Below are 16,330 nucleotides of genomic sequence, written 5' to 3'. Positions count from 1 at the left end.
AAATACGACCTGGAGTTTTTAGTGGCGTCGAAGGCACTCGAGAACAAGATGATTGGTCGAGAATACTTGACCGGTGATAGCGACAAGGGGTGCTTTCCAACAAGAGACACAGGCGACACTATGTAACACAGTGTCTATATTGATGCTTTCCAACTATGACACAGAGAGATACAGAGCGACACTGCAAAACACAGCTCAGTCTTAAATTTGGCTGTGTCAGCCATCAATAGTGCCAACACATCGGGCAAATAAATTATTTTTTCAAGTGTGGTACTGGTACATTTTAGTCATGTTTAGTCATGTTTTGTTGCCTTAACATACAAAATTAAAATTATAGTTTGAACCTTTTGTTTCTTTACATGCTACATCTTTAAATTAGCACAATGGACTTATATTTTTATTAAAATGTCTTTATGTTTGAAAATAACGTATCGGACCCAGAATTCTTAGATGGTAATCAATACTCATTATTTTTATTTAAAAAATTAAATATTTATAAGTTTAAGAAACAATGCATTCGTTGATTATTCATTATTTATAAGTATTTAATTAGATTAATTTGCAAGTTTATTCTTTTGTCGGCATTGTAAAGAAATTCCTACGTTGAATAATGTAAAATTCCTTCTTTAACGGGTCTGGATTTTTCTGATAGTTTCTGATTTAATTCAAATCTGTGTTTTTTACTAAGTCAGTATTTTACGCACTCTAGTGACCGTGTTTGGTAATTTATTTGTTCCAATTAGACTACACAACTGTGTTACATTGTGTCTCTCTGTGTGACACTGTGGCACTCTTGTTGGAAAGCACCCAAGAATGCTCGTCGAGGATCTTGTAGGTGATTAGTCAAGAATACTCGGTCGTGTATGGCAACAAGAATGCTTGTCGAGGATTTCAGAAAAGTGGCAACGAGAATGGTTTTTGGGGAGCAATCGAGAATGTTCGGTTGACTACCGGACGGGTTGGAGAACCGAAAAGATCTGACTCTGCGTTTCCACTGCCGGTTTATGTATCCGCACGCGCAGTTGGCTGTGCGTTCCGCGCGCTCGATCGGCCAAACCAGAGTGGAAGCGTTGCGGAACGCCACGGAGGGTATGCGTGTTGCCGCGTGATTGCGTCAAGAGGTTATGCTGTGCGTGCACGTGGCTTCTCGCGGCGTTTGGTGTTCGGGTGGATGGAACGATACGGAAGCACGCGGATGGTGAAGGGGCGTATTGTTTCATCACTCCTCCCCGTTTTTAGTGAAGAACTTTGGCCACTACGCCGGGAATTCCTACACGTAGTAGCACTGGCTGACTCGGTTAAAGCGCAGGTTGTGGCTGTGTTCCGTTTTTACTGGCAGTGCAGTAAATGTGACGTCATGACAGTACACTGTCACAACTGTTCCAATATTACTGCCAGCACTGCTATAGCATCGTATTTCGGAACAGCATTGTAATAGCCATATTGCACTGTAGCTACCTCACCTTGGAAACTGCAGTAGTCACAGTGGCAATATGGCTACCATTCATGACGTCATTGATGTTACTAGATGGTGTCGCAGTGTGCTGCGTACCAATAACGGAACGGATTTTTTACCACTGCCAGTACTGGCAGTTATATCGGAACACAGCCTGTAACGACGTGTCGCCAACCGCACTTTATACACTCGCGATACACGCGCAGCGTGATACGGTACAGTCGTGAGCTAAAAGGTTGCAACACATTTTCTTCAATATCATCAATATTATTTGCTGACAATAATTTTGATTTTAAAATAGGAATTAAAGAGCACAAGAACTTCCAAAGACTGAAAATTATTAACTGCAAAGTTTGTTTGTATTGTAGGATAAATGTTTTGATATTACTAATATTGATATTATTTTTTTATAATTTTACGCTTATTTGATTTTGTATGAAATAAGTATGAAATTATATTATAATAATATTTAATAAAAGTCTAACATTTATAAGCATGCCAGCTAAGCTACTGTAGCCTCTCTAACTACTTAAACAGAATAATTTTTTTCATGCACACAAACGGATATAATTTATAAATTTATACTTACAATTAATAATTTAAAATTAATTAAAACTTGCAATTTTTAGCTTCACGGAATTTTTGAAAATCTATTTGTTTAATTCCTATTTTAAAATAAAAATTTTTACTAATACATGATATTTGCGCCGAATGATGATATTTTGATTTGCCTCTGAAATTCCGATTGTTCTGCGTTAAGGCAGTACCGAGATCACGCTGATCTCACCTGTTTACTTCGTGTCGTGGCCTCGCCTTATTTACGTGTCCTGAGCAGTTTCGGCCGACGCGACGCTCGCCGTAGCGCGCTGTGTTTAGTTGTCTGAATAAATTCGAATGAATAACATCTCGCAGTCTCTACTTCTCTAAAATCCCTTTTCACTTTCTAAAAGAGTTCGACGTCGATTACAACCGGTTGCTCTGTTCAACTCAACGCGCTTACGCGACTACATTTATGGTCCTTTGAACCGGATGCCGCCTCGTAGTAGTTAGTGCGGTTTAACCGAATTTTGCGAAAGTGCGAAAGGTGAATCGGTGCGCGAGGCGCTCAATCGCTGACGGTCGCAAGCCAGTGGCGCTCATTACAACTAACCGGTAGTAATCTCCGACACACTCAATAACGTACTTTATATTCACGGTTGGACGTGCGGGTGCAACCGCGTTGCGTTGTCGCGTCTCGATAGTGCAGTGACACTCATAGCTCATCTCAAATCGCTCAACAGTGACTTCAGTCGATAACGTGATCGCTCGTCAGCACAAGCTTTTCGAATTAATCTCTCGCTCCGTGGAGAATCTCAAAAAACTCAGGCCATCCAAAATGACTCGAGGCGCCGTGCAGAGCCGCATCGGCTCCCTCAAGAGCAATTGGGAGAAATTCCAAGCCCTCCACGCAAGCTATTTATCTCACGGACCGCTGAGACGGAAAAATTGGCATACTTCACTGAAGACCTTTACGCCACGTGTGAAGACCAATATCTCGAGGCGCACGGAGTCATGCTCGACATATTGGACACGCAGATTCTCGAGGACGAGCGTGCCGCTGTTAACGTCTCCGCCCCTCTAAAATCAACGAATGCTTCTCATTCTCGTCGCCTTCCTCGCATCAAACTACCGAAGTTCTCAGGCGAGTACGCTCAATGGAGTCAATTGCGAGATCTCATCACTTCCATGATCCTGGGAAACAACGACCTATCTGATGTGGAAAAGCTCCACTACTTAAAGATGAGTTTGACAGGTGAGCCCTCCCAACTCTTAAAAAACGTCACGGTCGCGGGCGAAAATCTCACGCGTTCCTGGGACACTCTCGTTGCTTGATACGACAATAAGCGGATTCTAGTCGACGCGCAGTTGGCCGTTCTAGTCGCGATTCGTAAGGTAAAGACTGAGTATGCTTCGGATCTTAAGCAACTTCTCGCCGACGTCAAAGAAGCGCTTGGTGCCCTAGAGGCCCTCAATTGCCCGGTATGCCACTGGGACTACCTCATAACCTTTATGGTCGTGCGTAAACTTGACCCTGAGTTGCTGAAAGATTGGGAGAAACTTCTCGGCGCGAAAACTACTCCGCCGAACTTTGACGAGCTCGAAGCCTTCCTCGTTGGACGCATTCACGTCCTGGAAGCGTTGGAGCATGCTACGCTGCCGCGCAAACTGGGTCAACAACTTCTGCGTCGCGAACTCCCATTGCTGCCCGATCGTATTCCGCGACCGCTTCCAAACAGCAGTGTACGCTATGCGCCTTGGGGCATTATGTCGCGTTGTGCCCGAAATATCTGGAGAAAGCTCTGGCTCAGCGACGCGACTTCGTCTTGTCAAAGAATCTGTGCCTCAACTGCCTCGGGCCGCATCCTTTGAAAGCCTGTCGCACCTGGAAACGTTGTCGCATATGCCGTAAGCAGCACCATTCTATCTTGCACAACTCATCAGACGAGTCAACTGTTGCGGCCACTCCGTCATCGGCGCCGGCAGGTTCATCTACTTCTTCCACGGGGGCACCGTCTGACGGCGGTTCAGGACCGTTTCAACACGGTGGAGGTAATTCTACCGCGGCGACTCTCAGCCACGTCGCTCACTCGCGCATGGTGCAACGCTCACCGGTGCTCCTTGCCACCGCTATCATCACCGTCCGCGCTCAGTCAGGTGAAAGCTGCCAGCTACGCGCATTACTAGATCAAGGATCCGAAACCTCATTTATTTCCAAGTCTGTTGCGCAATGTCTCAAGCTTTCACCCGAACCGGCAGCAGTACCGATTCTCGGAATCGGAGCCCAGCGTTCCAGTACTTCAAACGGCCGTGTTTCGATCAAAATTTTCTCGCGCATGAACTCAGCGTTCTCGCTGGTGATTAACGCGCTTGTGCTTCCCAAGCTTACCGCATATTTACCGCTCGCGCACATCGAACATACTCAGTGGCCACATATTGTCGGGTTTCCATTCGCGGATCCGAATTTTGCAATTCCCGGAAAAATTGACTTGGTCCTCGGCGCGAGCGTTTTCGCTGAGGTGCTCGAGGAGGGAAGGTACAGCCAATCACAGCGGCTGGTGCCTAGTGATATTCTTCTGTTCAAGCGCTATGAGTGGTTGTGAGTGGCTTGTGTGCAATAGTACTGTGCGCTATCGGTACCTTCCCGTCGGGACCACTCTCGGGCGAGTCAGACAATGTCGCCTCGACCGAGGATGCAATACACGGGCTGCAATGTACCATTGATCATGAGCTTCTCGAGTTACTCCAGCGCTTCTGGGATCAAGAAGAGGTGCCACCTGCAACTAAGGTCGCGCTCAGCTCGGACGAAGTGCAATGCGAGGAGCACTTCATTACTACGCATTCTCGTAACGCAAACGGGAGATTTGTGGTGAGATTGCCAGTCAGAATGCCGTTCCCTGAACTTGGTGATTCTCGTACGCCCGCCAGAAATACACTATTAAGACTTGAAAGGCAGTTCAAAAAATGCGAATCTCTAAAGGTAGCTTATCTCAATTTTCTCCGCAAGTATCTTGTATTGGATCACATGCGGCCCGCGAACGTCTCCGAACCATCAGCCCGCGAGTTCTTTCTGCCGCACCATGGTGTCGTTAAAGACTCTAGCTCAACAACGAAATTACGCGTTGTATTTAACGGGTCGCAGAAAACGAATCTCGGCATCTCACTGAACGATTGCCTCCTTATCGGGCCGAAATTACAAACCGAACTGGTCGACGTCATTACGCGATGGTGTACACATCGCTACGTGTTTGCCGCGGACATTGAAAAAATGTATCGCTAAATTTGCGTACATCCGGAGGATTGGCCGCTGCAGAAGATTCTCTGGAGAGACTCGCCGAGGGAGCCCATACGGGAGTATCATTTGTGCACGGTGACTTACGGCCTCACGTGCGCTCCTTACCTCGCGCTTCGGTGTTTACGACAGCTCTCGAACAAAACAGTTCACTCCCTCGCTGCCGAGGTGCTACGACAAGACACTTATGTCGACAATATCTTGTCGGGTGCTGACCGATTCTCCACTACAAAGAACAAAATCCAGCAACTCAGAGCCACGCTCAAGGCGGGCGGTTTTAACCTACGAAAAAGGCTCGCTAATTCTGCGGACATTCTCTCAGACGTTTCGAGTGGCGATCACGCTACCTTTACGAATCTCTTGGTCGGTGATTTAGCTAATCATTACATGCTCGGCCTTCAATGGGATAATCGAATCGATTGTTTCGCCTTCTCGGCACCCTCCCCCTTGCAGGCTCACCACACGACAACTAAGCGGGCCCTGCTCTCGTGCATCGCTCGGATCTTCGATCCTCTCGGCTGGATTGCGCCGATCAACATCATAGCAAAGAAATTTCTGCAGGAGCTCTGGGCACACCGCCTCGATTGGGATGACGAGCTATCGTACTCCCTCAGACCGCGCTGGAACGACTTTACACAACAACTCGAAGAGATGCCGACCATAGTGATACCGCGGTGGTTTGGGACGGATTCGCGATCCTCTGATATCGAACTTCATGGGTTCTCTGACGCATCTCAGGTCGCGATAGCTGCGGTCGTGTATCTCCGCGTTACGTCGCCTGTCGGCATTCGGGTGAGCGTAATTACCGCTAAAGCAAAAGTGGCTCCGCTCAAACGGCCAACAATTCCGCGACTCGAACTCTCCGCCGCCGTGTTGCTCGTTAAACAGATCCTCAAGATTCGCGAGACCTTGGACTTGACGCGTGCACCGACTCACCTGTGGAGCGACTCGGCCGTCGCATTGGCCTGGATCAAGAGCCATCCGTCCCGCTGGAAAGAATTCGTGAAAAATTGCGTCGCATTTATCCAGGAATGCCCAGACACGCACTGGCATCATATCTCCGGGAAGGAGAATCCAGCGGATCTGGCATCGCGCGGAGTCTCGCTCTTCCGCCTAAAACACGAAGAGCTCTGATGGTTGGGATCCTCATGGTTGCGGGAGGCCCCCACGGCGTGGCCCTCCTCAGCGTCGCGCTCAGACTGTACCACTCGGTTGGAGGAGCGAGCAAGAACCTGCGCTATTGCAGTGGTGAGCCCTGAGCCTGAGATATGGGACCTCGTACACCGGTATTCAACGCTTACGCAGCTAGTCCGCGTTACCGCGTGGATCATGCGCCTTGTTCAACGGTTGCGTCGCTCCCCAGGCCTGCCGAACCTTCGCTCGCCACTTACGGCCAACGAGCTGCACTTGTCCTTACAACATTGGGTCAAATCTACCCAGCAGGCCTACTTTATTAACGAACTCAAACTGCTTTAGGCCCAAACAGCGCTTCCGAAGTCCAGTTCATTGTACCGTCTCGTGCCGTTTCTCGACACGGAAAGGCTCATCAGGTTGCGCGGTCGCCTCCAACTCTCTCACCTAGCCTTCAGTGAGAAGCATCCACTCATCATACCACGCCAAGGTTGATTAACCGAGCTCATTATCGATCACCATCATCGCCGGACGTTGCATGGCGGACCGCAGATCACACTCGCATCAATACGTCGAGAATACTGGATCCTTGGCGGGCGCCTTCCGATTCGTTCTTTCATTCATCGATGTGTGATCTGTACCCGCCACCGCGCGGTGACCGGCCAGCAAATGATGGGACAGCTCCCTTTGTCGAGGGTAACACCGTGCCGGCCCTTATATCATGTCGGAGTCGACTACGCCGGCCCGCTGACTCTAAAGACGTTCCGAGGAAGAGGCGCAAAAACCTATAAGGGCTACTTTGTGATCTTTATTTGCTTCAGCACCTCCGCCATCCATCTAGAGGTGGCTACGGACTATTCTACGGAAGGGTTCCTCGCGGCCTTCAAACGATTCTTAGGTCGCAGGGGCATCTGTTCAACACTCACCAGCGATTGTGGGACCAATCTCGTTGGCGCGGATGCCGAACTGCAACGACTCTTTAGAGCCACGTCCAGGGAGTGGAATCACATCGCCTCTCGCCTTGCCAATGACGGCGTGACTTGGAAGTTCAACCCCTCTTCCGCTCCACACTTTGGCGGGAATTGGGAAGCGGGGGTGAAATCTGTCAAATTCCATCTACGCCGCGTCATTGGGGAGGCCTTCCTCACATACGAAGAGATGACGACGCTCTTAGTACAAATAGAGGCGATTCTCAATTCGCGTCCACTGAGCACTCTATCGGACGAGCCCGTCGGATCTCGACGCGCTCACGCCAGGTCACTTCTTGGTCGGGTCAGCCCTGACCACCGTTCCGGAGCTCTCGGTCCTGGAGATGCCGCAGAATCGACTATCGCGTTGGCAGCTACTACGCCAGATGATCGAAACGTTCTGGAACCGCTGGTCCGCAGAGTATCTGTCAAAGTTTTAGGTCGCCTCAAAGTGGTACCGGACCCAGGACACGCTTCGGATCGGAGCGCTGGTCCTTGTGAAGGACGAACGACTGCCGCCCACAAAGTGGCCTCTCGCACGGATTACCGCCGTGCATCCCGGACCTGACGGCCTTACTCGAGTCGCGACAGTCAGAACGGCGACCTCAAGCTTCAAGAGACCGCTCGTGAAACTTTGCTTGCTACCTATTGCTAACTCTTAATTTTCTTATGTCAACTTGATTTCCGTTGCGGTTAGAGCACCGCGTCGGGCACCTCAGCATGATTCACATGTTGACAACTTCAATGTTGTCAAGGCGAACGGTAATGTTTGCGCCGGATGATGATATTTTGATTTGCCTCTGAAATTCCGATCGTTCTGCGTTAAGGCAGTACCGAAATCAAGCTGATCTCACCTGTTTACTTCGTGTCGTGGCCTCGCCTTATTTACGTGTCCTGAGCAGTTTCGGCCGACGCGACGATACACCCTATGATTAGGTGTCTAACCGGGTCTGTGCGCAACTGGGACACTCCCTATGCTGGAGATCAGTTTTGAGCGTCTGGTCGTTGTACAGTCATGTTCATTATAGTTGCGACACTTTTTTTCGATGGTTTGTGGAATGTAGCTTTGCACATCGAGCGGCAAACGTAATTGGTTGAATTCACAAGTAAGAACCAATCATGTTCTCAGCTCTTGTTATAGTTGTGTGTTCAGAAACGCATCTAAGAAAAAGTGTCGCAACTATAATGAAAACAACTGTACTCGGGATTGTTTTGGGCACGTACTCGGGCCGGTGGCAGAAAGCGGTGTGGTCCCTGTTGTCCCTTGGTCGGTGATTGTCGGGAACAGATGAATGTTCAGTCGTGTCCATGGCTGCTGCCCATAATCGTTCAAACTCGTCGTCGACGGGTGCCGTCAGTAATGTATCCAGTGTTCCCATGGTAGATGGTTAGACTCGGCGTGTCCCGATAGCGCACATCCCGATAGCACACAAACTACTCCCAATGGCAGATGCCTAGAGATTTTCCGTAGGTTGGGTTAGATAAGTCAAGATGATTGGTTGGTGGGCTATCGGGATGTGCGCTATTGGAACCCTCCCGGTTAGACTTTCTGCGATTTCCCGGTTTCACCGTGACGCCTTATATACTTTTCCATGGTCCTCAAGCGTGATTTGCACGCGTTGAAATTTCGGCGGAGTTCGTCTTTGGCAACTTTTGCGGTTTTGTCGTCGATATTGCGGGCATCGTCTGTTTCGACGACGTTTGCTTCGAAGGCGTATGCTTTGGTACAATTGTTTTGCTTATCCTTGTCGGAATCGGCGTGTTTGATGCTTGCCGGGCTTAAGATCCTGTACAGTCGTGTTCATTATAGTTGCGACACTTTTTCTTAGATGCGTTTCTGAACGCGCAACTATAATAAGAGCTGAGAACATGATTGGTTCTTACTTGTGGATCCAACCAATTACATTCGCCGCTCGATGAGCAAGGCTACATTCCAAAAACCATCGAAGAAAAAGTGTCGCAACTATAATGAACATGAGTGTACGTGGACTTATCTGCTTCGCTGGTCTCTGATGTCCACTGATCACGGGGGAGTGTATCTTGCAAACTTCAAACAGTCCGGAATATTTCGAAGCTAGCTTGGCATTAAATCCCTTGCTTTTGTTAGATAGAGGATGCTCCTGTCTCCATATTATGTCCCCCAAGGCTGGCTTCCATGCGCGCCTTCTTAGGTTGTTCTTACCGAAGGTGCGAGCAAAGTTCGTACGTGCGACTTCGTAGGCGACGTTGATTGGCGGTCGGTGTTGTCACCAGTACACTTCGAGTGCGGTTTCTGGTTGGCTCCTCCAGTTTGCGCTCTTGGTTTAAGTAGGCGGGCGAGTATCCGGTGGCATCGGTACCATAAAGGTGTTGTATGCGAACTGTAGAGCGTATATGGGCGGATCCCGATAGCGCACGGGACCGATAGCCCACCACCACTCACAGTGGCCAATGCCTAGAGTTTTTCCGTTGGTTGGGTTAGATAAGTCAAGATGATTGGTTGGTGGGCTATCGCACCGTACGCTATCGGATCACGTCCGGCGTATATCTGCTGATCCCATAGGCGGTGGTTTTCTCTTACAAATTGCGCCACCATTGTTTTAACCATTTTATTGGTTCGTCCAACGGGATTACAATGGGGCGCATAGGCCTAGGCGGTTCGGCGCTCTATCCCAAAATCCCGCAGTAAGGCTTTCATTGCTCTTTCCACAAATGGTTTTTCGTTGACCAAAATGACTCGCCTTGGACACCCGTGTTGGTAGACAATGTGGTCGGCGACGTGTTGCACGACAGCTGCCGCGGTGGACTCAGCTCAACCCACTTCATGAAGCGGTCCTGCATCACTAAAAGCCACGTGTGACCATTAGTGGATCGCTCAAAAGGCCCAACCAAGTCCATTGTGACCTGCTCTTACAGAGCGTTGACATGGGACAAGTGCAGTAGTCCGCCTGGTCGGGTCTGCACGTGCTTGTGTGTCAAGCAATTGTGGCAATTCCAGACGTATCTAGCGATGTCAGCCGGCGGGTCCCGATAGCGCACATCCCGATAGCACACAAACCACTCATAATGGCTGCGTTCAGCAGACTCAACAGTTTAGTGAGCGCTTGCTGTTATTGGTATATTCTTCTAAATCTAAAAGTTTGATTGGATGATCTAGAAGAATATCTCAACATGTTGAGTCTGCTGAACGCAGTCAATGGCAGATGCCTAGAGATTTTCCGTAGGTTGGGTTAGATAAGTCAAGATGATTGGGCTATCGGGATGTGCGCTATCGGAACCTTCCCGATGTCAGCAAACATCCCCGCTCAATAGTAACGCCGCGCGGCTCGGGCGATGATTTTCGCAATTCCTAAGTAGCCAGCGGTGGGGACGTCGTGCACCTACGCTAGCACGGTCGATCTCTCTGGTCGCGGAATATACCTTTTCCACTATGTCTCGGCGTCTTTAAAGTCGGTGAAATGGAGGATGCGGCAATAGAGTCGGCCCCCCAGATTTCGTAATCCTGGAAATTCTCCGAACGTTCGCGTACACGACAGTATGGCCAACGGTACCAAAAGCGGGGGTAACCGTTGCAACACACAGCGGGCAGGCGGGAGAGCGCGTCGGCCACGCGATTGAGTTTCCCAGCACGGTAACGGACATTGAATGTGTACTGCTTGAGCTTGCGGGCTCACCGCCCGAGTCATCCGGTGGGGAAATCCAAGTGCCGCAGCCACTGGAGGGCCTAATGGTCAGTGATCACCATAAACTTGTAGCCCTCCAGGTAGCCTCGCATGTGTCGGATCTCCCACACGACGGCTAGGCATTTGAGCTTTGTGCTAGTTTTTTTTAGCTCTATTCAGCGAACGACTGGCATATGCTATGACGCGCTCCCCATCCCCAAAGTGCTGCAACAGGACAGCGCCGAGGCCGTGAATGCTCGCGGTTGTTTACAGAAAAAACCGGCGTGAAAAATCAGGGCACTCGGGTAGGCGCGGTGGTTAGTGCGTCTTTTAGTTTTTGGAATGCATGTTCTTCTTCCGGGCCCTATTACCAACAGGCATTTTTTCTTGTGAATTTAGTAAGCGGGGCAGCGATGGTCGCAAAATTTGTTGTGAACCGTTGGTATTACGAGGCTAGCCCTATGAACTGGCGAATTTGCCGGATGTTGGTTGGGGTTGGCCATTGCGTGACGACATGGACCTTGTCCGGATCGGTACGGATACCTTGTCGATCTACAATGTGTCCGAGGTACTTTAATTCGGTGCGGCAGAAATGGCATTTGTCCGGATTGAGTTTCAGACGCTTCTCGTAAGCGGCGGAATACCTTGCCCAAGTGTTTTAGATGGTTCAAGAAGGTGGGGCTGACGATAATCACGTTGTCCAAATAAACAAATACGTGAGGTTTGAGTTCTGAAACCAGCTTCAGAATCCGGTCGAGAAGTCGCTGGAAAATGGCCGGGGCAGAATGCAAAGGCATAATGAAAGGCATAATGGTGAATTGCATTAAGCCCCGGCTCGGCACGGTAAATGCGGTGACGGGGCGACTCTCCAGTGTGAGGAGGATTTGCCAATATATTACCCAAATCTAAAGTTGAAAAATACTGCGGCCCGCGTAATTTGTCCAACGTGGGTGTAATGTGTGGTAGCGGGTAGGTCCCGTTCCGTTACCTCGTTGACTTTTCGAAAGTCAATGCAGAAACGGTGCCTTCTTTTTGACTATGATCACTTTGGAGCTCCAAGCGCTGGTGAAAAGCTTGATCACTCCACAGCCTTTCTGTCTCTTCGTTAATGATTTGTTGCATTTCGGAGTTCCGTGGACGGTACCTCTGTTTAATTGGTTGGTCGGTTTTCATCCTTATAAGGTGTGCAGCCTGGTTGATGAGTCCGTGTACCTGCTCGAATTTGGCAAGTTTGGTCGCAAAAGAGGCTTGTAGCTCTTGTTCCTTCTAGGGCGTCCGCTCGGTGACCAAGTGCGTAAGTCATTGTTCTTGGCGTTTTTCGGTTCAAGTTGATGGTGCTAACAGAATGGTAATGCCGAGTTCGGATCATAGATCCGTGCCGATTAGCAGTTCACTTTCCAGGGACGAGAGAAGCTGGAAGGTGTGTTCCAGGTTTCGTCCGGCTATACGTAGTAGGAGACGGACTCGTCCAGGCGTCGTTGCGATGGTACCGTCTGCTAAATGGATTGTTTTTTTTTTGAATCCCGGGCCGGTTTGTATAATTTTGGCGTGCTCGGCGACCTAGCGGTTGATCATCGAGATCTCGGTTTCGGTGTCCAACAGGGCTAAGAATTAGTGCAATCCGATACGCACCAAGATGTGTGGTCGTGGTTGGTAGTTCATGTGAAACCGGGCCAAGAAACGGTCATGTCCTCGGCCGGTATAGCGTTTCTCGCTCGGGGGTAACACTTCTTTGTCAGTATGCCGTCTTTGTCGCATTGTGAGCAAAACTTGTTGGCTGGTCGTTTGCAATAGAAGCGGCTATGACCGCGTTGCTTGTATTGCCAACAGGCGGTGTTTCAGTCGTACAGCACGGTCTCGGTGGTGGTGGCGGTAGCGGTGTTGCCTTTCGCTTCTAGGTCTTGGTTTCGTTCTCGTACAGCTTATATTCAGTGCGTAGGTTTTTGTATAATCGGTCGACTTTCTCGGCTTGGGTGAATCTATCCGCGCGCCGCATCATTGTTTGTAAAACGGTTGCATACTTTGCGTACAATTCTTTTGGTTGCTGTCTGCGTTCTTGTATTTCCTGAGCAAGTTTTGCTTGGAATTATTGTGGCAGATACTGGCGTCTGAGTGCATTTGTGAAATTTGGCCAGGTTTCCCAATTATCTCGCTTGTTCCTGTACGAGGCCAGCGCATCGCCTTTTAGTAATTCGGGCAGACCAGTTTTTATTTGCTCGTCGGTGTAGCGGTACTCTTCTTACAATTCGGTTACCCGCTCTAAGATGGACAGAGGGTTCCGGTCCTCAAAATGGCAACCCCATTTCTTCATTTGGTTTATGACCTTACTGTGCGAATTGTGGTCGGTCGCGTTTGTCGGTTCCGGTTCGTTCGGATTGACCCGGCATTGTGAAAAAATGTTTTACGCGGTGGAGGAGTTCCTCAACGGTACCGGTGATTTCGATCTAGTAGAATTAGGCCAAAACCTCAAGGTGCTTTCTTTGTAAACTGTTTATTCAGTCAACAACATTCTTGTTTCTGGGTACGATCAATCGGTTTCGAAGATGGTCCCTGTTTGGGCGCCATGTAACGGTTCGCGTATTCGGAGTAACGATGCAGAAATTTGAGATTGGTCCGGATAAGGCTCGTCTGTTGTTTAGGTGCTCGAAATGATCATACCCAGTTGGTTAAAATGAAAAACAAATGTAGAATGATTTATTCAAAATAAGATGTAGCTGTTAACAAAACAACAAAATAAATCAAGAGCGTAATTTGCTTTTAAGAATGCCGTCAATGAAAAGATCGCAGTGTGTTATACGCAAAAACAAAGAGAACAGCTCACAGGTATCTCGAAGCTATACGGAAATAAAAATAACAAAAAATACTGGTTATAAACAGAAGAATAATTAAATAATAACGCGTAATCGAAATGATCGGCAATAATAACTCACATATCTAATTGAACAAAAAGAACATACTCAAACGCTTCGGTTAGACGGAAATATTGAAAAATAAGTCACGATGAAACAAACTAATGAAATACTGATTAGATATATAAGTTACGCTGCGGTTGGTTACGCGGACTATTAGTCCGTACGGTCGGAGGAATCGCGGAACGTAGCGCGATTGGTGTAAGCGCAATCGTGGGAGCGCGTGCGTAGCCGCTCTATTCGTTTCCGCGATTTACACAAGCGCGCCCCGTGCATAAGGGCACTCGATTGACAGTGCGCAGATATCCTGCCGATTAATAAGTTACGAATACGACCCGGAGTTTTAAGTGGCGTCAAAGGCTCTTGAGAACGAGATGATTTATCGAGAATACTCGGCTAGTGATAGCGACAAGAATGCTTGTCAAGGATCTCGGAGGTGATGGGTCGAGAATGCTCGGGCGGTGATAGCGACGAGATTGCTCATCGAGGATTTTAGAAAGGTTGCGACGAGAATGCTCGTTTTCGGGGAAGGGATCGAGAATGCTCGGTCGACTATCGGACAGGTCGGAGAACCGGAGGGATTAGAGTCTGCTTTTGTACTGCCGGTTTATATATCCAAATGCGTGTTGGTTGCGTCAATCCGCGCGCTCGTTTGGCCAAGCTGGAGTGGGGGCGTTGCGGAACACTATGGACGGCGCGTGTGTTGCCGAGTGATTAGAGTCCCTAGAAGTAGAGAGTCTGTACATCTGCCCCTAAAATGTCGGTGATGAATATGTCAGTGTATGTACGTGAGCTTTATGTGTGTGTGTATGTTTATCATTGTGTGCACTTGAACGTGTTGTATGCTGTTATCGCATTGGCTAAAGAGGATTAAACAGGGATCCGTATTGGTGCTGCCATTTTAGGTGCGTCCAATCACGTGGAACCCCGAGATGTCCAGACTCTCTACTTCTAGGGACTCTACGCGTGATCGCTTCTAGAGGTTATGTTGTCCGTGCACGTGGCTTCTTGCGGCGTTCAATGTTCGAGTGGACGGAACGATACGGTAGCCCGCGGACGATGGAGGAGCGTATTGTTACAAAATAATTAAGTATAGTAATAATTATATAATTATAATAAAAAGTATAATAACACAAGTATTGTAATAATATTACAAGTCACAAATAGAACGATTCCTTTTATTTAAAGACTTGAGACATAAGACAGTTGTTGTGCGTTCCTAAAGACAACCCTGGTAAAAGTTTTGGATAGGATTTTAATACGAGTTTTTTTTTAAATCTGTGTCTGTTCTAAACCAAAATCATCCAAATCAAATTTGTAACCCTTTTCAATTCCAAATTTTATCCTATTAATTCTGTAATACATTAAAAAATTATTTTCAATCTGTATGTACATCCTGTACCATTTTAATTTGAATGAATCCGAAGCAGTCATTCAATCCTTTTTATTCATTAAGTCCCATTCGAATGAATCTGATTCTTATTCTAATAATCTTTTTCATTCCTTTTTAGTATGTGAGTACAATTCAAACGAATCCGAGACTTGCCCAAACATGGTTTTCAATTCTTTTTAATCAATGCAATTTCTCAAGGTTCAATCCAAATAAGTCCAAAATAAACTTTCAAACTTTTTCAATCCGTACATTCAATTCAAATGATTTAGAAACTCATCCGGAAAAACTTTTAGCCTTCTCAATCCGTAAATTCAATCCAAACCAATCTGAGGTTAGTCCAGACAAGATTTTCAATTCTTTTTAATCCCTGCAGTTTTTCGAGGTTTAATTGGAACGATTCCGACAACAATCCGAAACAAGCTTTCTAACTTTTTCAATCCGCTTTTAATTTGAATAATTCCAAAAAATATATAATTATAAATATATATATATATATATATGTATATATATATATACATATATATACATAAATATAAATGATATGCTGTATTTATACATGTTTTATCCTTTTGATAACATATATTGATCTGATCTATCAATTAGGATAAGGCCCAGTTTTGCACAGACCCGATTGGACACCACCAATCATGTAATTTAATCTAACCCAACCAACGGAAATACTCTATGCATCGGCCGCTATGATTGGTGGTGTCCAATTGGCTCTGTGCGCAACTGGAATACTCCCGTATGTATACTTATATTTAATAACATCATATATATTGCTTCAAAATTTTATTTCTTTTTGATCAGTTATTACCTCTGTCGATAATCAAACTTGAATGTTAACATTAAGTCCCGGTCTACAATAAAAGTAGTAAGCCTTAAGAAATTGACCAATCATAATTGAGTATGAGGAGAGTAATCAACCATAGTTGATCAATTTCTTAAGGCTTACTACATCTATTGTAGACCGGGACAAAAACTGCAATTTTTAATGAAAATC

The 16,330-nt window shown here is 47.3% G+C and overlaps 2 protein-coding genes across 2 annotated transcripts; both read left to right on the top strand.

Moving 5' to 3' along the window:
• The first annotated feature begins 3,007 nt into the window (after positions 1-3,007).
• On the top strand, positions 3,008-6,419 carry LOC113004946. The gene is made up of 5 exons (XM_026139665.2): positions 3,008-3,248; positions 3,351-3,736; positions 3,829-4,551; positions 4,743-5,201; positions 5,292-6,419. The coding sequence occupies exons 1-5, from the start codon at positions 3,008-3,010 to the stop codon at positions 6,417-6,419; spliced, it is 2,937 nt and encodes a 978-aa protein (XP_025995450.1).
• A 669-nt stretch (positions 6,420-7,088) lies between these two features.
• Positions 7,089-7,952, top strand: LOC105200091. The gene has a single exon (XM_011167466.1). The coding sequence runs from the start codon at positions 7,089-7,091 to the stop codon at positions 7,950-7,952; it is 864 nt and encodes a 287-aa protein (XP_011165768.1).
• The last annotated feature ends 8,378 nt before the right edge of the window (positions 7,953-16,330 follow it).

The sequence above is a fragment of the Solenopsis invicta genome, chromosome 2, assembly GCF_016802725.1.
Source record: "Solenopsis invicta isolate M01_SB chromosome 2, UNIL_Sinv_3.0, whole genome shotgun sequence".
Lineage (NCBI taxonomy): Eukaryota > Metazoa > Arthropoda > Insecta > Hymenoptera > Formicidae > Solenopsis > Solenopsis invicta.
The sequence above is the reverse complement of the archived record's forward strand: the minus strand, read 5'-3'. Positions and strand labels throughout refer to the sequence as shown.